Source organism: Lampetra fluviatilis, chromosome 31 (assembly GCF_964198595.1).
Source record: "Lampetra fluviatilis chromosome 31, kcLamFluv1.1, whole genome shotgun sequence".
NCBI lineage: Eukaryota > Metazoa > Chordata > Hyperoartia > Petromyzontiformes > Petromyzontidae > Lampetra > Lampetra fluviatilis.
In genome coordinates, this window is record NC_136305.1 from 5463467 (window position 1) to 5487796 (window position 24330).

Below are 24330 nucleotides of genomic sequence, written 5' to 3' on the forward strand. Positions count from 1 at the left end.
TCCGGCACTGCCCACGACCGCCCACCACAGCCATCACAACCTGGCCACCGACAAGTGCTGCCTTGTGCACGCGCGTTCCGTAAGTTATAAGCCGGTCACTCACAGTTCACGGTACAACATTCGACGTCGCGGGAACCTTTGGAGTAGGCGAGAGAGAGCGCACAAAACCCAGAGTCGGTCAAGCGACCGACTCGTTCGGGGAAAATCCATCGCGCAAACTTTGTCGTCGCCTGCAAAATCGCTCAATCAACTGAACCTAATTGCGGTACCCGGGGTACCAAGTAGTACAAATTGGCCGAGGCAATTAAATATTTTATTTCTGAGACACTTTTTTCTCCAGGGGTGTACTTCACTCCGCGACTGGGGTACCAATCAATCCGAAATCAGTGCCACACTCCATGATGTCGAAACGCCAAACATCAGCATAAAAGTATCTGTTATCGAAAATTGCAACTTTGAATAGTGCATCGAGCTCTCATCCTCTGACGGTGCATTGTCTTTGAGTTGTGCGCCTTTTGGCGTCATCTGGTCCAACACCATGTGAGACTAGGCTCGAAGAAAAGCTGTCTCGGGTGTGGACCAATCAATTTCAAGGACAGTGCATACATTATCAGAGTTGTTTTTTTTGTTTGCATTCCGACCGCAGGTATTGTGGTCAATGCAAAAATGACTCCTTGTAAAAAAAAAGGTGTCAGTTTTGTTGCCAGATAAAAGGGTAAAAAAACAATTATCATATTTTGCTACTGGCAAAGGAGGTTTCCAATGGTGTTTACAAATGGTTTAGAGATGGGCGGGGCAGCTAATGGGCAATATGGAAGGTGACCATTGTATTGCGAGAGATTAGCATGTCAATGTAAGACATTTGAAGCTCGGCGAGAGGTGGACAGCGTAGTGGCCACATGGAGGTGGAAAAGAATGGCAAGCCGCCATTTACTAACACAGCTAACGGTGGCTGTGTTACTAGCATGTCCTGTAATCGCGATCATGAATCGTGAGAATTCAATCGCCGAGGGGTGGTGAATTGGTTAGAGCTCAACCTGTCACCATTCACAATCCTGAGTAAATTCCCCCAAAAAATGATCACGGGGAACTTCTGAAATCGTTATCGTAGAACTAATGTTGATTTTTCTCCCATGTTTTGTCCCGAGATGATTTTGAGGTGGCAATGTGTGTTCTTCCACAGACGACTCTTTGCAGCAGCGTCCTCTTTCAAGGCGGTCAACAACGTCAGTGGCTTTATCACGTGGAAATGTACATCAGCCAAATCCTCTAAAACGCGTAATTCTAAATGTGGAGGGGGGGGGGGGAGAAACGCGAAGGACCCGGAGAAAAATCCGCAGGGAGGGAGACACGCAAACTCCAAATATACATGTTTTCAGGGTCGGGATCGAACCCACGACCACCTGTATACCAGGCGAGGTAGTTAACATCTCGAGACCTGTTAACGAAGGAATTCGGTTGGCCCCCAATGGTCCACTGGGTGTCATTGTCCAGAGCGCCACTGAACAATGTGGGAAGTGCAAAACCCTTTAAATCGTAAGAATTGCGTCCTTCCATCAAGACTCCTTGTTTTGAATCAGCTCAAGAAGTCGCTGCCACAACCACGCGAGCAATATGGAACTTACCAGTCGATAACGTCTCATCTGTAGATGTATCTGCTCTCTTGAATCCGTCAATGTGGGGGGGGGACAACGTGGTAATCAAGCGGATCTGTTGGTGAATCTTGATTTTTGACTGGGCTGGAAATAGGAGTCGAGACTAATATGGTGGATATAGCGCTTTACTCTAAAACGGAATTTTTACAATTCGAATTTCAACGGCGGTTATCGCACTGCAGAATAGTACATTTCTAAAATGCGCATCCTGTAAAATAATTACTTAATAAACAGTGTTAATGAAATTGCATACAAGCCTATACTGTGTAATGGTGTAATACGTAAAATGTTTAAATGTCCATTCATGTTCTGGTCTTCCTCCAATTCCTCCTTGATAAAGCGTTGTACCCCTGATAGAATGTGTATTTTAAGTGTTCATACACTCAGATACGTTCAACGGAACATGCCCCTGACATTTCAGTTTCAGTCTCCGTAACCCACCAATAGCTCTATTTGTTCCACACATTACCCATTTTTATTTATTTCATCGAACATATTCCCACCTCTCAACTAGATAAATCAGAGGAATGGGAATAGAGTTTACACTTTTCAAAACCATAGAATATTGTCATTTACGAACATAGATATTTTTTACCTAGGTCAAAGGTCGTAAGTTGTACGTGTCTAATCATCAATCTGGTTATTTCCGGTCACTGAGCCCTTAACTCGACTTCACAAAAAACGACAACTGTCACTGCCTGACAGCCGAAATCGCAAATAGACCCATGAAGTTCCTTACAATGTAAGACGTATGCAAAACTGAAGCCGTTTTGGTGTACACAGATGTAAATATACACAGCACACACGAGTTTTAGTACGAGTGTAATTGAGAGATGCAGGATTGAAGATGCTATCTTCTACATGGAACTCAAGTATTATACTGTCATAAAGGATTACAATAAGGTTACAATCACATAACAAGAGAGAAATTCAACTGAATGTTAAAGTACAGTATTTTAAACCATAGTTTCGCCTATTACAGCAGTGGAGTTATAACTTTGTAAATGGAATTTCAGCGTAAAAGTAACTTTCAGGATAATCATATTGCTTATTCGTACTTGTGTTGCTTAGACCTGTGAAAGACTTGCGAATGACGCAGGACCAGACAGATATTTGAAAGGACCAGACAGATATTTGAAAGGACCAGTCATCTTCAGACAATATCACCACCGATGGTTTAAATTTGATCGAATGCAGTTGAGCCCATTTTACTGAAACCGGTCCAGAGTTGGTTTTCTGAAATAACTTCTGCTGGATAATATTGGTCTGGAAAGCAAATCGGATAGTCCTGTGCACTAAAGCATATCTGTATTTATAAGTGTACGCACATAGCGGAATTCTGCTTATATGCATGTTTGTACCCATTTCAATTAAGTGTTAACCAATCCGAAAAGACTCATTTCCCTGTATACAATACAAATTTTGGAATATCCGCAATTTCGATTGTAACCCAAGAAAAGAATGGACAGGTAACATTCCACTATAAATTTCATCCCCCCCCCCCCCCCGTGATCGAAATTGTCACTAAATGGACGTTTGCACAAAATCAAATGTAAGTCATAGGTCGGCTTAGGGGCTGTGTAATACATATCATATTACATATCCCTTTGCGCCTCTATGCAGGCATTGTAAATCGGGTGACCATTTTTTTTGCAGCAACGTTTGGATCATCTATCAAAGGGCACGCAATTCAAAAATCAAAAAAGACACGCACGCGCAAGCATAAAAACACATTCTTCAAACACAGACAGAACGGCCAAAGGCAACGCGCCAGAACCATTATATGCAATTCATTTGTACATCATTTCGTTTTTTTATACACGTTCAATTCCAAGGACCTATGCAAATGTATGTATATATGTATATATTTTTTTACTCTCTCTCCAAAATTATGGCGAGCCATTTGTTCAGAAAACTGAATAACCAGCCACGTAATATCAATTCGAAACGTTGCTAAATATATATTTTTAAGAATGTATATATTTTTTATTCGGCTGGTCGTATACGTAAGAACAAGGCTTAGTTTACACCTTGGCCTACCTGGCCCTTGCAACATATACCACATTCATAATAAAGGTTTTTGGGTTAGATCGCGTAAGTATACATTTCACGTAACCCTCCACTACACAACACAACCACTAAGTTGTCACGTAAACAACACGCCAATCGGTTACTACTTCATCCCACCGGTGTGTTGAAACGTAAATCCACATTTACAATTTGATTAAAATGTGGATTTAAGGTTTGTCACATTTTTACTCAAATTGTAAATGTTGTGGATTTACTCTTCAACACACCGGTGGGCTAAAGTAGTGTTTGGGTGGTGGAGGGTTACGACACATTTGTACTTACGCGATCTCACCCAAAAACCTTTATTATGAATATTGGTCGTCGCGAAAGCCTACGTTATATAAAACATTGCCTCTGTAAATGATGGGACCTTCGATGTACTGACACCTCACTCCAAAAGGCACAAACACTGCAAAACATTTAACTTACAGAAAAATATCTCAGAGGTCCACACGTTATCTTCACGTGCTGAATATCGCAATAAAAAATAATTGCCTTCTTCATATTCAAGACAGCATTCGGTATCTTTTATTTTCCAATTAGCGTGACAGGAGGCACTTATGGAGGCACTGTGGGTGAACAGTTTCTTTAGTTAAGGCCAAGTTAGTATTTTATAATTACTATTATACAGCATTGCGGCACTAGAAATTGCAGTAATGCCTCTCTCTTGTGCACCTGTTCTCCCAACTTGCATTTTTTTAGTGTATTGCTTAAGAGAAGCCAATTTCGTAAACTGCTACGAGCAGTAGAAAAATGGTACAACAATTGTAAAGAGAATACCAGTGGGACGAGCATTTCATAAACATAATCCTTGCAACTGGTCTACCCCATGTTGTCTCAACGTGAAGTCTTGCAGCCGATGACGAAATCACCCAGAACGGTGCCCAATCTCGTCAAGACCTCGGAAGCCAACGCAGGGTTGGGATGGCCAATCGCCGTGCATAACAGGTTGCTATAGGCTGCTGCGGGGAGGCTATACTGCGCGGGCAGCAGAGGTTCAGTGCATCAACATCCATTGTACTGTACAATGCTCCCAACGTCTATGCTGCCCACCTTCACCAGCCCGTGCCAAGCAGTGCGGGAGGAGGGGGGAGGTCATGGTCAAACGACCCTCGTGAACCGCAGCGCGAGTGGAGGCCGTCATCCAGCAGTGGATTTGGGCTATACGTGAAGTCCGACAGTGGCTACACTGGAGCAAAAAAAAAACAGTATTGAGATGTCGACTCACCGTTGACAAACAAAAAAACAGCTCAACTACAATGCTCACAAACACGTAGTTCAAGTTTTATGCATTTAAATCAATGCACATATGACGCCGCTGCCAACGTTGCAAAGTGAAAAAAAAGACATGCTCTGGGGAGGCGAGATTTGTTTCCGGAAATAATTTTTTGAAACTTAAAAAAACAAATATTATTGCTCTCTCCGATGCGCTTTCGGGTTGTGCCGCGTGTTGTTCGGCAGCGCGACGCTGAAACGCTTCACCGCAGGTGCTCAGTGTATCGTCGGAAACTTCAGTTCCTTCTTTAGGGAGAGCGGAGCGAAACGTTGGACCATCATATGCCGAACACCACAACGGGAGGGCGATGCAGTAGAGCTGCGATAAACCTACCCGGCACAAATGTTGTTGTTTCGGCTGCTCTTATACTTCGACAAGGCAAAACGGATCAGCAAACTGGGGCAAAGTTAGCAAGGAGATTTTGAACGAGTGAAACATAGAAGCACGAATACAGAACAACACTCAAGAAACCAAATGATCCTGAATACAACCAATCCAACCAACATTCAGGCCAACGAGAATGGAAACAACACAAGAACCAACTGACGCAACACAACTCCTAACCATGGACGAACCAAGCACATGGCACAACAACAAAAAAACAAGATCAATATCCAACACCATGAGGTTAACTTGGAAAAACACATTTACCAGTCACGAGATGTAGAATAATGAAAGCGACAGAGGTGAGTTAGTACAGGTGGTTCACAAGTCACACAGAGCGAGCACTTAGCCAGTACAGCAATATTCCGTCATACGTCGGGGATGAGTTCCTGCTAATCCTACATAATGCACGGGCATAATATGACTTTGAGACCCCCCCCCCCACCTCCTACGCATTCCACAAGTAGTGACTAATCCCATATCTGCATTTTCCATAAACATGCTAAATTCCTCTGTTGATATGCAAATTCCTTTGTCAAGGCGCCCTTCCTCCTCTAAACCAGCTTAAATATACGCTGCCAAGCTTGGTGGTGTTCATTCAGACGCTGTCTTTCCGACAGACCTGTTCTTCACCTGAGGACGGCTGCTTGCGTTGTGGCCTAAACGTCGTGAGAATTATATTTTATTATGTTTTATTTTTATTATTTTATTATTTCCCTTCTACGTGACTTTACCGAAAGAACCAAGAAGATGAATTCCTGAAAGGTCCGACGACGAATATCGAAACGACTTAAATCAGAGTTTTCTTGTCCAAATCACCTAACTACCATACGTAAATAATATATTGTACTCTGCAGTACAGCAAATGTCTTTATGCGCAAAGCAAAGTACAGGGTACGGTGAAGGCTGAAAGTCGACGGACGATGCAGTCAGCGACGACGTTAAGTGTGGGGTTGAGGCGACGCAAATCAGGAAGTTGGGTTCACGTATTTGGGAAACGACCTAAAAGGGGGAGACGTAAATCTGGGATATTGTCGTACGACAGATCCTGGGGTTCGAAGCCACTCACATTGAAGTGCTTTGTGAAATCAAATTGTACTGTACTGCGGTGTAATTTCAGTCAGCTCTGATTAAACCGGGTGTGTTGCAGCAGGCTTGTCGTCTCGGCTTGGTCACCAAAGGCTGCACACGCAAAGAAACCCGCCACGCCAAATGTAGCTTTGTCGAAAAATCTATGAGTTTGACCATCGCCATGGGCAAACATTTCTCAGAAGCGGGGCACGTCAGAAAGTGCATGAAGGGATGGCAGGAGAGTTCTGTGAGAATATGATTCTGTGGGCCATTGTATAGCAACAGGAGGCGATTTCACCGCTCGCTACGAGTATCGAAAAGTTGTACTTCACCTTTTGACAAGACTCTTGACAGCCCAAATGGAATAAAAACTGATTTGGAAAAGAAACTGAATTCAGAACTCCAACAACAACAACCGCCATTCGCCACTAAGTATCACCACGACGCTTGTGCCAGGCCATGTGCACCTTGAGGCCACGTGAAGTGTCGAACGCCCACTGGCAGGAGGTCACGGGGCAGACCCAGGTGCCACGGGTCAACTGAGATGACTGGCTGATGCACCACCTGTGCCCCCTACTGTGCCAACTTGCTGTGCTTTAGCCACCCGGAACTCCCACCAACACACACACACACGCACGGCTTACACACCATGTTACACATTCAGTCTGCGAAAGACGGGCACAGTTAACCAGAGCGGAGACCAAACGAAGGTAAGGGCAGCAGAGCAAATCAGCGGAAGAGACGGCGGCAGCGAGGTAAAGTAAATAATTTGGAGGCCGCCACTGGACAAGAACAACAGAGTATTAAGGAACGGAACAAACACAGGGGAGGCCATTTGTCCAGCAGTTTGGGAAGTTACAGGGTGACAACATACACGAGATAAAGATAACACTCGTGGGCATTAATATGACGGGAGTCAAGACGATGTCCTTCATACACCGAGGCCAATGACCACCACAAACGCCTAAGCTGGGAGACAACTTGAGGGATTCCGATGGAGAGAAACGGATCACTGAACTTCAAAAGGCAACTTCACTTTCGCCTCCTGCACGCTACGTGGCAGTGTCTCTCGAAGACGTCACTCTTGTACAATGCGTTCTAAAAGCTATTTTAATTGGGGTGGGTTTTTTTTCTACGAATAATTAATGCTCCGTTTTGCCTTGGGTACAAAGTACGATCGCTGTTGAGAAACAAGGACGCGCAAAAATCGCTCACCGACAACAGAGAATGCTTCACTAAATGTGACCAAGTTGGCAGACGTGCATATGAGCAGAGGGGATTTTCAAATGTTCCGCTTACAATTCATGAAATGTACACAAATGTCTTTAAGCATAGTGAATAAAAAAATCACTTTCAGAAGCAATGATATTTTCCCTATATTAGTATTGCCGTAACTTACAAGCTGCAGTGTGGGATGCCGTTCTCAAGTGCAGTCGACGAGTGTAATGTGAAGCGCCTAAATCAAGCTAAACACGGAGAGTATACTACTTGTGTGCGAAAAAAAAATGTTACACAATTGCGTTATACTTAAAACATACTGGTAGTGTAACAAATGTAGTCCCCCCCCACCACCACCACCCCCCCAAGTCAGCGGTGACCAATACGTGGATCACGATCTACGGGGTGGATCTCAGGACAAGTCAGAAAGCTAACGAGCAAACAATTCTCTCTCGACCTGCTGATGCCAACTAAGCAAATCCCCCGAGGCTCAACAACTTGGACATCGAAACATTCCTGCCTAACAGACGGCGAGATTATGCGTTCCATGCCTATAGTGATAATATTCCATGGTTAAATCCATCGCTCTTCATTGTTGGGGACGAAAGGTTTCTGGTGCGTTGCCGGCGCCCGTTCGAGATTCCACCACGATGGCCCCAAGTGCTTGCTTGGTGCATTGGGCCACCGCTGCCCGAAGCGATGCGTGACAAAGTACACATCTATCCACTTTTGTGTTAAAATAATTTCCTGCACGAGACGCATATTTTCTTTCTCAACACGTAGATATATGTTGCAAAGCCCAGCGATATTTTGAACCGCTGATCCCTTGGTAGTGCGTCGTTATAGTGTGTATCGTTATTGTTTAGGGAACAGAGTCGGCAAACATGCAGCTCCTGAGCCGCATATGCTGACTCTTGAAGGACAGCTTTATTATGAATTAAGGACCACCGTCCCGTACTCACACGCATTGTGCCTCTTGAAATATTAGGGGGGGGGGGGGTTTGTTGCGAATTCGATCAAAATGGCTCTTGTTATTTTGGTTGCCGACCCCAGGTTTAGGGTGTATCGTATTTTCAATGTGCCTTTTCCCCAAAAACGTACTCACAACCGTGCTTTCGTTATCGTTTCGAGAGCCTAAATCTACTTAGAAATCTCAGAGCAGCCCCGCAGATGATGATGATACGTTTCACCGGACTTCTCCAAAAAATCCTTCAAGTAGTTTTTTTTCTCTCCATCTTTTACAGAGAAGGGCGTGCACTATGCCATATTCTCTGCAATTAGATTGTCGCATGATAGTCAAACAGATGATATTAATACCCAGAGCTGGAATTTTAGTAATTGGCGACTGGGCTGAAACCATCAACTCGCTCCGTTTGACAATCCAGTTTCATTACGGGCAGCTGCCTGGATTTGAACCCAGGATCTCAGCGGTGATGGCTCAGCATTGACCTCGAAGCCACCCAGCCAGCTTGATAACAAAACGTTATTAATGAACGCTTTTTCTTAACATTACACATCACTGCCACGTGCACAGGGTGTCAGTAAAAGGGATCACCTATTGTTTAAACAAATATGACACCAGCTTCAGCTCGGTCAATTAAACTGCACAGATGTCCACAATGACTTTCGAGGTTTAGAAATGCTTCTGTTAAAAATAAAAGTAAATGTAGCTAAAGGAGGTTGCGGGCTCGATCCCGACCCTAACGCCTGTAGATTTGGAATTTAAATGACTCTCTCCCCGTTGATTTTCTTCTTCTCCGGATCCTCCAGTTTTATTTTAAAACATGTCGTTAGATTATTTAGATGATTTTGCCTCTTAAAAAAATTCCACATGATGAGCCACTTTGTTGAACTATCATTTGTGGCCAGGTCGCTTCTAAAAAAGATGCTAATAGCTCAGTGGGCTTTTCCTGGTAAGATAAACAAAAAATTTGTTTAGTTTTATTTGTATATTTTTTAAAACAGATTTCTTTACCTTTTCTACACTTTGCGCTCCTATCGTGTTTTTGTATTGCTTGTTGTTACAACGTTCTGACCCACCACTACTGGACATCTGTGAAAAAAAACAGCTTTATCGCTCATCAGATTCCACCAGTATAAACAAATATTCTGATTCTGAAACTTGCTCACGTCACTGCTGGCAAGGGGCCTTCACGAGAGGAAGCTCTAAACAGTCGCCCGTCTAGAAGGTGTTCAAACTAGTCTTCCACGCTGGCCAGATGCATTGTAAGAGGCGAGTAACCCACGTGTTACCCCGCTACATGCCACCTGCTAACGTACTGTGTGGGGCACCCATTTACACCGCCCAATGAACAGTGGTAAGAAGAAGGGGGGGGGGGGTTTAGATTTACGAATTTTGCGCCGTCGTTTCAACTGCCGCGCCGGGAGATCAATTCGAACCGACAACCTCCGGATTGCAAGTTCTGTTTTGTAAAAAACATTTCACCTATTAGGTATAAAATGAATACGTTGCGAATATATTTCAACAATACAGTTGAAATAGCCGGTCTCATTATATTTTTTTTAATGTTGTCTTATCGATGCCGTGGTTTTTTTTTTATTCAGAAAATATAAGCGATTCTGTCTCTATGCAACGGAGTTTTTTCTGACACTTATAGGAGGATTATAGGCTGCAGATGTCACTGAGGGGGTATAAATGCAATGCAAGGACGATCAAGTGTTTTTCATCTTATATATAGTAGTAGTTTAAATACAAACTACAGTTTCATGTGCTGACATTAGTTGAATAAAAATGTGCCGAAAATCGCACGAAATTTTTCGCTTTACAAGTGCTTTGCTTGTCTTTTTGATTCGATATCTACATGTAAGAAATTAAGATATTCTCATGATTTCATCGGAACACGTATAGGCGGGATAATAAGAAGAGGGTAGTGTTCATTGTATTGCTGCAATGAGAGAGGAAAGGCACTCAAGGCGACTTCTTTGAGGCACGGCGGAGACGCGGACGGAGAAGCCGAAACGTAGAAACAAGCTCGCAGGCGGTATAACCGACATCATCGTCTTACTGTCAATTATCTTGGTGATGTCGCATTGTCTTACAAAATTACATGACCCCCCCCTGCCCCCCATTAATGGCTGAAAACACCTTAACCCTTTCCCATTCCAAGGCGCGTCTCCCAACGTGCAAGCGGCTCGGCATACATTTTATTTAGAGAGGCGTAGCGCCGTTGTTTTTCATTACACTCTGCTCACCGCAGAGAACTGTAGCGACACAACCGCACTCTGCGATAGCTGGAGCCAAAACTGTGCCACACACGCTCTCCCGCGTGGCCTTGTGGGAGCCTCGTTATCAATCAAGTTCTTTTTAGTTTTTCTTCCGGTTTCGTTTTGATGACGTTCGTCATCGGAATGGAATCGGAAGAAAAACTGATGACGTATGTCATCGGAACGCGAAAGAGTTAAGCGACATACAGGTCCCATGTGCTGTAGGTTGTGCAGGGGGGCTGAGAGATACAGCACGCGTGAATGTCGCCACTGTTTAGAAACGCTGGTTGTCGTTGTCTTTTTGGTAAAACGTGAAAACGACTTTTCCTATACTTTGCTTATACCAAATAAGGGTTATTCGTAAAATGTTTAAAAGTTAATGATAAAAAAATAACTTTTTTTCCTTCCTGAATATTATTTGGTTTTAGTTTGGTTTATCAAAGATTGGATCACGAACAGCCGTAAGAGAATAAAAGAACCGTACAGCCAATACGACGACGACAAAAAAAAATGAAGAGTAAAGTTTGTCTTTGATTGACAGAGGCAGGCATGATATGCAATTGAGGGGTTAGGGAAAGTGCTAAAAACGCCCATTTTCTTGCATCAAATCAAACTTCAAGCAACACAACGACGTCAACTTCCTCCAGTCGACGACGATCCTCGCACTGGTTTTCTCGAGCAGCACTTTCCACCATCCAACGGCGATCAATCGGGAAGGTTTCATGCGTTCGTCAGATTGTCTTTTCGTTTTATCGTTATTGTTCAGTCTTTTTTTTTTCTATTCCTGTTGCATCTCCTCGTGTGTGTTTTGCCTTTCTTTTATTCCCCCACGGCTTGCTGTCCGTGCTGCCGTTAGCTAGTCCTGTGCTGACGCAGAACCGTGTAGATGTCGTCCACCTTGCTCAGCCCCTCAAAGAGGGGCACGAGGTCCAGGAGCTCCATGTCGGTCATGTCGTCGAACCAGGACACCACCGGAACCTACACGCGCACACACACACAAAATATAAAGATTCCCCCCCGTATAGCCTGAACAGACTGTTGGGGCAAGTGCTGAGTAGCACCTATGAAGGCCCGCACGGCACACGTGTGGGGTGGGTGGTCAGAACCATGCCCGGCCGCCTTTGTCTCCCCAGGGGCGATGTTTTCACATCACACCAGGTATTCATATAAGGCTGAGTCGACCTAGGGGAGGCCCAGGACCGGTGCAGATAATCGTCACTGGTGTTGGCCGTGATCGGGAATCAAACTCGGGCCGCTGGGTTTGTAGCGCAGCGCTCTTACCGCTCCCCACACACACACACGCAATGCACACGCGACGGAAATGCAACGCACACGCAACATGTACCTGCGTTGTATTGTATACAACGAGACAACACATCTGAGTTAGATGGGAATGGATGTCGAACCTCTTCCGCACCGTACGTAGCCGACCGTGCTAATCAGAGGTGCAGTGTTGAGTCTATGGGCAGTGTTGACTATGGGTAGTGTTAAGTCTATGGGTAGTGTTAGTCTATGGGTAGTGTTGAGTCTATGGGTAGTGTTAGTCTATGGGCAGTGTTGAGTCTATGGGCAGTGTTGAGTCTATGGGCAGTGTTGAGTCTATGGGCAGTGTTAGTCTATGGGCAGTGTTGAGTCTATGGGCAGTGTTAGTCTATGGGCAGTGTTGAGTCTATGGGTAGTGTTAGTCTATGGGCAGTGTTGAGTCTATGAGCAGTGTTGAGTCTATGGGCAGTGTTGAGTCTATGGGCAGTGTTGAGTCTATGGTCTATGGTCTATGGGCAGTGTTGAGTCTATGAGCAGTGTTGAGTCTATGGGCAGTGTTGAGTCTATGGGCAGTGTTGAGTCTATGGGCAGTGTTGAGTCTATGGGCAGTGTTGAGTCTATGAGCAGTGTTGAGTCTATGGGCAGTGTTGAGTCTATGGGCAGTGTTGAGTCTATTGGCAGTGTTAGTCTATGGGGAGTGTTAGTCTATGGGCAGTGTTGAGTCTATGGGCAGTGTTGAGTCTATGAGCAGTGTTGAGTCTATGAGCAGTGTTGAGTCTATGGGCAGTGTTGAGTCTATGGGCAGTGTTGAGTCTATGGGGAGTGTTGAGTCTATGGGCAGTGTTGAGTCTATGGGCAGTGTTAGTCTATGGGCAGTGTTGAGTCTATGGGCAGTGTTAGTCTATGGGTAGTGCTAGTCTATGGGTAGTGTTGAGTCTATGGGCAGTGTTGAGTCTATGGGCAGTGTTAGTCTATGGGCAGTGTTGAGTCTATGGGCAGTGTTAGTCTATGGGTAGTGCTAGTCTATGGGCAGTGTTGAGTCTATGGGCAGTGTTGAGCCTATGGGCAGTGTTGAGTCTATGGGCAGTGTTAGTCTATGGGCAGTGTTGAGTCTATGGGCAGTGTTGAGTCTATGGTCTATGGTCTATGGGCAGTGTTGAGTCTATGAGCAGTGTTGAGTCTATGGGCAGTGTTGAGTCTATGGGCAGTGTTGAGTCTATGGGCAGTGTTGAGTCTATGGGCAGTGTTGAGTCTATGAGCAGTGTTGAGTCTATGGGCAGTGTTGAGTCTATGGGCAGTGTTGAGTCTATTGGCAGTGTTAGTCTATGGGGAGTGTTAGTCTATGGGCAGTGTTGAGTCTATGGGCAGTGTTGAGTCTATGAGCAGTGTTGAGTCTATGAGCAGTGTTGAGTCTATGGGCAGTGTTGAGTCTATGGGCAGTGTTGAGTCTATGGGGAGTGTTGAGTCTATGGGCAGTGTTGAGTCTATGGGCAGTGTTAGTCTATGGGCAGTGTTGAGTCTATGGGCAGTGTTAGTCTATGGGTAGTGCTAGTCTATGGGTAGTGTTGAGTCTATGGGCAGTGTTGAGTCTATGGGCAGTGTTAGTCTATGGGCAGTGTTGAGTCTATGGGCAGTGTTAGTCTATGGGTAGTGCTAGTCTATGGGCAGTGTTGAGTCTATGGGCAGTGTTGAGCCTATGGGCAGTGTTGAGTCTATGGGCAGTGTTAGTCTATGGGCAGTGTTGAGTCTATGGGCAGTGTTAGTCTATGGGTAGTGCTAGTCTATGGGTAGTGTTGAGTCTATGGGCAGTATGTATGGTGAACCTCTTCCGCACTATACGTAGTCAACCGTGCTAACCGGAGGTGCGGGGAAGGACAACAAACTAAACACAACAACAAGCAATTCTAAGGAAGTGAATTTTCAATCTAGATAATTTAAAAGTGCATAACTCCAGTGGCATCCTAATACAGGAAGGAGGAAGAGCGTTCCAGACAGCCGCAGAAGCGCATCTGAAAACGCGCAATGCGGTGATCGTCATTGTTTCATAAGGCAGCGCACAAACCACTCTCACAACTGTACTATTAGGATACATTTTTTTTTAATTACGCTGCGAAGCTGCCGAATGTATTCACTTCCCAGGCGCACAAAATCATTCCATGCGTGGGAAGGCATCAACACAGGATAAAACAACAAATGTAGGACGATGCCACGCGGCTTTATTCCCACCGCAGGTTATAACCGCAAGCTTCCCACTTCTGATACGGCAAAGCTGCATTGATGTCGCGCTTGCGTGCTTGCACGCACGAGTGTGCGAGTGTACGCAAGTGGGCGATTACCGCGTTGTCAGGGTGGAATATGTAGGAGGCGGGCGAGTTGTCGATGATGATGACTTTGTTGAGCTCCCTGCCCAATCGGCTCAAGTCCTTGACGTAGTTGCCGTGGTGGAACACGCACGACTCGCGGAACAGCCTCGCCCTGAACACTCCCCACTTGTCCAGGAGGTCCGCCACAGGATCAGCGTACTGCAAGCGCGAAGGGCGAGTTATTGACCACAGCATCAGCGTACTGCTAGCGCAAAGGGTGAGTTATTGACCACAGCATCACCGTACTGCTAGCGCAAAGGGCGAGTCATTGACCACAGGATCAGCATACTGCCAGCGCAAAGGGCGAGTCATTGACCACAGCATCAGCGTACTGCAAGCGCGAAGGGCGAGTTATTGACCATAGGATCAGCGTACTGCCAGCGCGAGGGGTGAGTTATCCACAATCATCATCACCGTCATTTATGACTTGAAATTGCACTTCAAACGAGCATAAAAAAAATTCCCCAAGCACCAATGCATTCTATTGCACTGCCCCTCCTCTCGTGCCCACAACCTGCTTGTTTAGCCAGATCAATTGACAGCAAAAATCATGCAAATTAATGGAATTGTTACATGCCTATTAATTATCCAGGAAAGCCCCACTGAGCCTCAAGGATATTTTTTCACATAGCTCCTGCATTAGGCTGTCAGGCCAATTCCTTTTTCCTGAGTGTTTTGCATATATGGGAGGAAATCGAAGAACCCCAGAGAAAACTCACGCACTTGAAGGTATATCGCGAAAAAAGTCCGCATAGAAAATCTCACAAAGCCACGTTCTCTACCGACACCTGCTGGCCACCTTGCAGCTGACTGGGTTTGGGGGAGGGGGATATTAACAAATTCACGCAATCCACCAATCCTTGCCCCCACAAAGTGTTGAATTATGGACGTGGGCACACAGACGCGCGCGCACACACACACATACCAGAAAAACGTTTTAAAAAACGTCCGTGGCATCCTATGCAACAGGATCTCAAATCTCACCTTGGCAAGGCTGGCAGTGAAGAGCACGCACTCGAACAATTCGCCCATTCGTTTCAAAAACTCATCCACATGAGGGCGCTTCAGTACATAAACCTGCACACCGACGACATGCATGTCACGCCCATGCATAACCAATGACGGCTTCGAGCGAGACCTCAAAATGTTTTACCGCGGGCGGATTACCCCGGGTTGCGCATTAACCGCGCTCATCCTTCCCCCGCACCTCCGATTAGCACGGTTGGCTACGTACGGCGGTGGGAAAGAAGTTAAACATTCATAAATAAATACATCTGAGTTTTTTTACGTGCACACAGAATTTCATCATTCGCTGCTCTTCACTCATCGAGGGCCGGTGGACCTCAGTGCGCCGACTTACCCCCAAACAAGTCGGCAGGCAAACCGTATCGCTTGACGAATCTCCCAGCGCAGGAAAGTGAAATGTCGAACACCGCCACCGGACAACGCGCGGTACAATGCAAAGACGCGTCTGGGCCGCTACGCAGCGCGTTCGCGGAAAACCTACGCTTTAGTAACACAAACGAGACGTTTGGAGGCACAGTCGTCGCGCCGATGGCTGAAAGGTGCGGCGCGTTGCAGAGACGCCGTGAGGTCACGTGACGTTATCCGCCGCCTCCTAACCCAAGTAGTCGAGGATAGGCTCTCTGGTAATAAACCAACCTATCCTGGATTACTTGAATCAGGCCACGGCTAGCATGCCAGTACTCGGCGTCTGTAACGGAGGTCTTCGGGTCCTGCCTATCACAGGCGGTCTGATCCTGCGCTCATCATTGCTTTAACTCAATGCAGCGGGTTCTCAAACTGTGGGGCGGGGGTAGGGGGGTCCCAGGCAGGGGTGTGGGGGGGGGGCAAAGCCTTCGTTTGGTTCCGTTACGTCGTTACATCGTTGACTGACAAAATGAGATTATGGTGATGTGTTCAAGATACAATTGTGAAAAAAGATGTTCGCCTCAGATTAGCGCATTTCACACCTACAATTAGCGCGGTTGGCTGTTGCGAAAGAAGTTCAATAGCATACAACAACATTACAAGTATAAGTCACAACTTTTTTTTCCCAAACAAAGGTAGTAAAATAAAAAAACTTATATGTATTTACTCACCTGGTGTATCGTTCCATCAATTTCAACAGGAACTATGAAATCGGCATTGTTGATTGGCTATTGAAAGAAAAGAAAAAAGAGGCACAGTCATTAGCAACTTAAAACAAAAGACTTACATTGAAAACTAAAGCAACCGTTCAGCTCGGCACATTTGTGACGCCTTTCAAAATAAAACGCACACCAAGCTGGCGACACACCACTTTTATTCGCCTAAAGGCTTCACTTTGCAATCCGATAGGAAATTAACGCAACGTGCAGCTATCAAACGCGTCATCACAATGCGAGCGCGCGCGTGCAAGCCAATGGGCCGAGCACGTGCGCCAAGGCGCGTGTGACGAAATAAGGACGGGGCGCATTTCAAAATCAGAAACGTTCGGCCAGTTGCGAAATTGTAACCAATGCAACCCAGCGTGGTGGTTGGTGGGGGGTGGGAATATTTCGTTATTTTTTTTTGCTATCAGTCGTGAAAACCGAAGGTTCATTATTAACAAAAGAGGGAACCTCTCCACGTGAATACGTTTCTAAATATAGTTATCCGTTCATTTAAATGTCACGTTCTTTTTCCAGTTGCGTACGCATAAGTGCTTGACGGGGTATTTTTTCCCCCTCTCCCTCGCGTGGAGCCCCTTCCGGCGGCAGTGACACGAGCAAAGGAATTCCAGGACCGCACCTTGACCAACAAATAGTTGAACTGCAAACCACGCTCAACCTTTACACCACCTGCATTCACCTATTGTTACATGGACAGGTCCAGCGAATGCCAGGGTACCGCAGGCAAAAAATCATAAGGTAATAACAAAGCGATGACTATGCGCGGGTATATTTAAACAAACATTCCTGTTTGCGCCCTGCCATTACGCTATGTAAGCCTGCCTTTTACAGATTTTGAAACTATAATTTTTTTGCGTGTCCGGAGCAGAGATGGCGTGCACTGTACGGCCAAACAGGGTAAAGGTGCAGCCCTGCAATTGCTGCGCCCACGCCACCGCTGGTTTGAAGGGTCCTCCCCACTAGCGGGAACTCTACACAGCCCCAGTCCATCTAGAGGGTATTCTCGCCTAATCTGTCCACGCTGGCCAGATGTCTTGGAGTGTGGTGGGAGTACACAAACTTTACCCAACCATATATGACCTGCCGATTGACTCAACTGTGGGCGAACCCACTGACACTGCTGGGTGGACAAGAGAGAGAGGTTGGGACGATTTAAGAAACTCGCCACCATCGTTTCAACTAGCGGGAGATCGATATATGAACCGGTGACCTCTGCAAAGTCCGGCGTGCAAACGGTGACACACCACGGCACTGTACGCGGGTTTAAAAATTGTCTCTTTCTATTTATAAACGGCGTGGTGTGTTCACGTCTGATGGCGTGCAATTGTGGGCGCTTATTTTAGCTGAAGGTGGAGCCTCGACTGACTGTAAACGCCACATTCTCCCGTTAGGATCGAAAGGGAACGCCACCATTCAGATAGGGTTAACAGGGCCCACACATTTCACGAATCACTTTTTAACAGGGCGTAAGATGGCTACTCAACACGTTCTAACCTTGCCAACCGATTTGCTTTGCCTAATCCTGCGTACTATAGTTATTACAACTCTTTGCTAAGCTGCAACTGGGTTTCCTACATTGCCTGCCATTTTAGGGGGTTGCTGGACCATACTTCGCCCCTATACGCAGTACATTGAAAGCAATGGCATTAGTAGCATGCATTTAAGAAAAGAAAATGACCATGTTTGTCATTAACTTATTACATATCTTTAAATGTCACTATTTTAAGAAAAAATATACATGATGTTCACTGTCTTCATGTAATATCACATATTTTATATAGTTTTACGTTATGAAGAAAGTGAAAAGTACGAATGTGACTAGTTGATTTGTAATGATGCAGCACAACTGTGTTTAGGTGTGAACTATAGACCACTATAGACAACTTAACATAAAATAAACTATTCAGAATCGTCAACGTTCAAATACATACCTTCTAACGTCCAAACAGCAACTTTGCACGATTTCTTCTCCCGTGCCTTCTTCCTCCATTTCTCAAGGTTACTTTTTTTATTCGTCTACTTCCTAATTTTACCTCCACACCTATGCTCGGCAAAATAAAAACCAGGAAACAGCTGAATAACAAACAACGCTGCCGCTCCCCTTCTTTTATCACACATTCTTAAGGGTGTCCCCCACCCCCCAAGTTGTGACACTTTATTTTTTCGATTTCGAGACTGAAAAACATGTTTTCGCAACGGGCGCGTGCGCGCAACAAGCCCGACCGCTTTACCAATAACGGTGACGTCGAAAGCGTTCTCACAGTCGCGACGGGGGAGAACGAATGCGCTCGCATCGGCCGCGTTCTATCCGCTGCTCAATGAAGCGCTCTCCCCTTCCCCCAAGCCATCGCAGATCTCTCGCGGCTTCCGCGACGCAACGATCCGCCGACGAGAATTTCATTTTCTTGGTTCTTTCGGTAAAGTCACGTGACTTTACCGAAAGAACCAAGAAGATGAATCCCTGCAGTCACGAAAGCTTTAAATCGAAAAGAGAATTTCATTTCGTCGCTCCCGTCTGTGCGGCGGACGTTCCCCCCCCCACTCCGCTCTCGGGCGTTCTTTATCCTTCGGCTGCGACTCCATCGTTAGTCTCGACCACCGGCCACCGTCCACCCCCCCCCTTCTAACCGGCGTGTCCCGCCCGCCCAAGCCCACTTACTTTTATGAACAAATATTTTTTTTTTACGAAGGAAAACATTGCCCCGAAAGGTCATCGGTTGTATGCTTTGCTGTTGAGGACAGATTTTTTTATTATATATAAAGTATTGGGTTTTCTGTTACTTGTCATTTTCTCAACAGTCAATATGATATATTTAACTTGGATTTGTTCTCAAATGTATGAAACTTGCCCATGCCAAGTGTGATTTTCGGCTTTTGCCTTCCCATTTTCTCCGTCAATCCATAGTCATAGTGGGTGATACACAGCTGACATTTACCGCTCATCAACAAGCAACACTTACAATTGTCCGTGTGACTGAATAAATCCTGAATGAGCTGCCAAAGTGAGTGCTTAAGTTTTAAACTTCGAGTATATCTCACAGAGAGGTCAGGGTACTTGTTGTACGGTTGAGTTCTCAAGCCAGCACTGGATTCATAGTCTGAAATACCATAAAGTTAATCTCAAAAGTCATTACTCTTTTCATCACCATCGCAACCACCAAAGTTACATGTTCCCGTGAACATCACCAAAGCCTAACAGACCGACTCAGCCTACCGCATTTGACAGTACGGTGTTCAACCACCGCACTGCAGGTCACCTCACTTATCTATCTCTCTCTCTCCATGTCCCTCGCTGCGCTCCACTCTGGAATTGCCTTCCCATCGTTCTTTATCAGAATAAGAATCTTTATTTAGGCTGGAGGAATCCGATGAGCAACGGGGCTCTTTTTCACAGACGTCCATTCCCTTTCCCCCCCCGCCCCCGAGCTCTTACAATAATAACCCGGCTCAATTTAAAAAACGAGTCAACCTCTATCTGTTCCAACTCTCACAGTGCTCTGCCTGTTGCGAGCCACTAGGCGTTCTTGGGCACCTTGGCCCTGTGCTCAGCGAACTGTGTTTGAAAAAAATATTCATCAGGTCTGCTTAATGGGTATTTAACGATTCCTCGATGGCAGTACCGGGTTATTTACTGGGTTGCAATTACGGTAATAAAGGGAAACATGAAAGCGCATATGACACATAATGCAATCGTCATTAAAAAGCAATTTACACCAAAAGCATCTTCGTCATACATGCAAAGAAAGCGTACACCCCATTTGTCAATCCACTGCTGGATGAAGGTCTCCCCAAAGTCACGTCAGTCGTCAAGGTCGTTTGACAATACGTCACCACGCTGGTCAGTTCGGGTTGGTACAGGTTGGCGTTCGGACCAGTTCAGGTATCACTCGCCCGCTGATTGTTAGCCAGTGCCGGCAATGGAACGCAGCTCACCGGCGAGCAAACCGCTTCACCCCTACTCCATCTCCACGACATACAAAACACAGCTTGCCTTTGTAAAGCTTCGAAATGCAACTGCATCTCAAGAGGCAGCGGGAGAGAAGGGGGGGCAGCTAAGCGTACCGACAGGGCGTAGCAGAAGGCGGCTGGTAATCGGGAAAGAGGAGGGAGGTTTTTTTTTCTCTCTTTGAGGAAGGAAAAGGGTGTTTATAAGGAACCGAGGAAGGGGGGAGGGGAAGAAGCCTACAGTGTACACGCGCAGCCCCCTTTTGTTCGCTCACCGCGAGGAAAAACCCCCGCGAGTCACGCGAGCGCGATGGCTATACTTCACCGTGCCGGTGCAGCGTGGGTTGGTTGGTGAAGGCGCGGTGAGGGGGGGGGCATAGATGTAAGAGCACAGACGTATAGTGCCAGAGGAGCAGCGGAGTCGTGGTTAGCGCACTGCACTGTAAACTCGGTGAAAAGCAAGTTTTGATTCCTGGCCAAAGTTAACATCTGTGACGAGTGATATCCGAACCGGTCTTGGGTGCCCCCCCCCGCCTCGACCCCCCGATTCAATAAACACGCAACGGCCAGCGTACGGCAACAGGGACGTCCCCCTAGGGTGGTGCGGGGCGCGGGAAACAAAAAAATAAATAACACCGGTGCGGACCCAACGGCGTTTTCAAACTAGCTGAGAAGCATTACATCTGACGCGGCGACGTCGAAGCGCGGGAGGGACCCCCGAAGTGCGGGGCCCGGGGCCGTCGCCCCCCATTTGCTGTGTTACCCTAGGGACGGCTCCGTACGGCAGTGAAGTATGGTCAGACGACCCCCCCCCCTCACCCCCCCCCCTCATGACCAACATGGAGTGGCAGACCATCCAGCAGAGGTCCGACAAAGAGGGCTGGCTGTAAGTTATTCTGATGATCAGTGGGCTTAGAGTCAAAACAAAGGAAACATGGAAACAAGTACAATACGCCAATAGTGGCCATGAACAAGAAACAATTCTGTTTTAAAGACCAGTATTCACGCAACTTGAATGGACCCATTATGTTGAGGGAACCAGAGGGTCGTGCAGCAGAAATCCATGCATTGTACTTGTAAGCTCCTAACATCGACGCTCCCCGACTTCAACAATCCACACTGACCAGCGTTGTGAAGTAGGGTCCACAACGAGCCCGTACGGCTTGTCAAGGGGCCCGCACACAGCAGTGAGCTGACAAAAAGGGCTTGTTTGTGCAAACTGCTGTTCTGCGGGCTCTTGAAACGAGCAGATGATATTCGACGCATTCGCTGAATATCGCGGCCGAGAAATTTCATTCACATACCCACCAAAAGCGTACGATCACTACAGCACATGAACCGATACATCTTACTGGTGGATGGCATTTTTTTATCAATGGTAGATGACATAAGTGCCATCATTGTATCAACATCGCAATCAACTCCATATTGACCACAAAAACCAAAGCATCATTTACATTTACTTCCATAACCATTACAATAATTACTACCACCACCACAAGTATCACCACCATCAGAAGCTCCAATTTAAAAATGATCACCAACACAACTTGCCCGATTTCATCACCACCGCCACCAGCACCATAACAGCAACCACCACGACATCACCAAAGCCATGATCAACATTTCCAGCAGCGCTACCATCACCAACACCAAGGCAAATTAATCTGACTAAAATATCTGCGATTGCTGCCTTGGCAGTGGTGCATAAGCACAGCGAACACAGACTCAACAACTACATCAATAAGTCTGCCCTAAAAGTATAAACAAATAGGTGATCTTCTTGGTTTTTTCGGTAGTCACGTAGAAGGGAAATAATAAAATAATAGAAATAAAACATAATAAAATAATTCTCACGACGTTTCGGCGTTGTGGCCGAAACGTCGTGAGAATTATTTTTATTATGTTTTAGTTTTATTATTTTATTTTTTTCCTTCTACATGACTTTACCGAAAGAACCAAGAAGATGAATCCCTGCAGTCACGAAAGCTTTAAATCAAAATAGGTGATGTGTCAGCCAGTGTCCCGTACTTGACCGACGTGCAATTAAAAAGAACCACTGCCTGCCATTGCCTATAATTGTACAACATCTTCTCTCCTTTTAGGGCAGCGCTATTGGCGAACGTGTTGGGGGCTGTTCATGCTCTTAAATCCGAGCTGTTGTTGTTTTAATAAAAACTGCTTCTTACCGTGAAGCTAGGGAATGTCAGGTCGGTAAACGTCTCACCTTGAAGGAACTGTGGACCAGTGTCTCGTCAAGGTCGATCACCACGCAGATCCGACCGCCGTCGCCCGGCCGCACATCGCTCAGGAGGTACTTACTGGTCGGCTGCGTTTGCGTTTGGACATCGAGAGAAACAAAAGCAAGCAGGACGTTACTAACAGGAAAGAGTTGTTGTGTTTTTTGTTGTAGATGGGGGTTTTTTTAGGGTGTTTTCTTACGAGCGTGCAATTTTAGGGAAGAAAGCGTAGCTGCTTCTAGTGATGGTTCCGGTTGATTCACTGACGCAGCATCCCCCAAAAAGCCAATGATCTTATTAAAGCATACAATAGTGACAAATTATAAATTGTATGCACATAGCCAACATGGTACGTTTTCTTTTAAACCGTAAACTCAAGATAATTGTAATGTCGGTGCCCGGGTGGCTCAGACATCGTCAAGAACGCCGAGTTGGCCTGGCTGAGATCCCGAGTTTGGCAGCCAGGCGCAGCTGTCTGTGATTAAACCAGATTCTCGGGTGTCATGGAGTTGTGATGGTCTCAGCTCGGTGACCAATGACCGCACACACAAAAAAAACGAATCGCATTACATTAACTTTTTCACTTCACGTGATAAAATTCTAGTTCTGAGACTTAAAAAAATAATTGTGACTGTTACGGGTGAACATTTTCTTGAAGCGTGTTTAATTTATTCTTTGGATCTTTCGGTAAAGTCACGTGACTTTACCGAAAGAACCAAAGAATAATTCCTGCAGTCACGAAAGCTCCAAAATTGAGATCGTGTTTAATTTGTTGTCCTTCCCCCGCGCCTCTGATTAGCATGGTTGGCCACGTACGGTGCGGGGAAAGTGCTGCCCCTTAATTTGTGCACCAGAGTTCACTTGGAGGGATATCAGAAGTAGTTCCCCGATACCTATCTTTTAGGGCCGCTTTCCAACTCGAGTAGGTCTGACATGTTCTTTAGCTCCGTGACCCACCTGGCTACAGCTTACGATGAATATTTACTGGGAGCATATCACCACCGGTCAGAGGCTACACCCAGATAAACATTTCAGACAGGAGAAAATTGTTTCCTTATGAAGAGTACTTGGGTCAGAAATAGGTTTTCATTTCAAGCCATGTGGTCATTTTATGCCAAAACGGACATACATATTACATGTATCGAAACTTAAATATACCTCAAGATGTACAATTTACAATGTTAGATTTATGATTTTTTTTATAAAAAATGGTCGAGGATGTATAACGTTGTAAGGCGGAAGGGTGGGGCATTTGCCCCTTCCCCCCTTTCCACCCCCATGCCCCTCCACCCCCTGCCACCCCCACCCCCCAACAAGTGTACCTCTGTACCACCGACGTTCCAGCTTCAGTTCCATCAACATGCTCACAGAGTCGCAACAAAAACTGGCAAGTTTTTTCCCCACCTGTAATAACGACTTCTCCTACGACGACGACGGAAGAGCACGGAGGGGAATCCCCGCGACCGC

At 46.0% G+C, this 24330-nt stretch overlaps 1 protein-coding gene across 2 annotated transcripts in view; it reads right to left on the reverse strand.

The window, feature by feature from the left end:
• Positions 1 to 1747: 1747 nt before the first annotated feature.
• Positions 1748 to 24330, reverse strand: part of LOC144943473 (carboxy-terminal domain RNA polymerase II polypeptide A small phosphatase 1-like) — a 37771-nt gene continuing 15188 nt past the window's right edge. Inside the window, exons 3-7 of one of the 2 annotated variants that reach the window (XM_078870941.1) lie at positions 22851 to 22952; positions 16628 to 16684; positions 15510 to 15602; positions 14499 to 14684; positions 1748 to 11877 (exon numbers count right to left, since the gene is read on the reverse strand). In XM_078870941.1, the coding sequence (XP_078727067.1) occupies positions 11752 to 11877; positions 14499 to 14684; positions 15510 to 15602; positions 16628 to 16684; positions 22851 to 22952 (564 nt within the window). In that variant the 3' untranslated portion in view covers positions 1748 to 11751. The remainder of the gene's footprint in view (positions 11878 to 14498; positions 14685 to 15509; positions 15603 to 16627; positions 16685 to 22850; positions 22953 to 24330) is intronic. The other variant, XM_078870942.1, reaches the window with a different exon arrangement.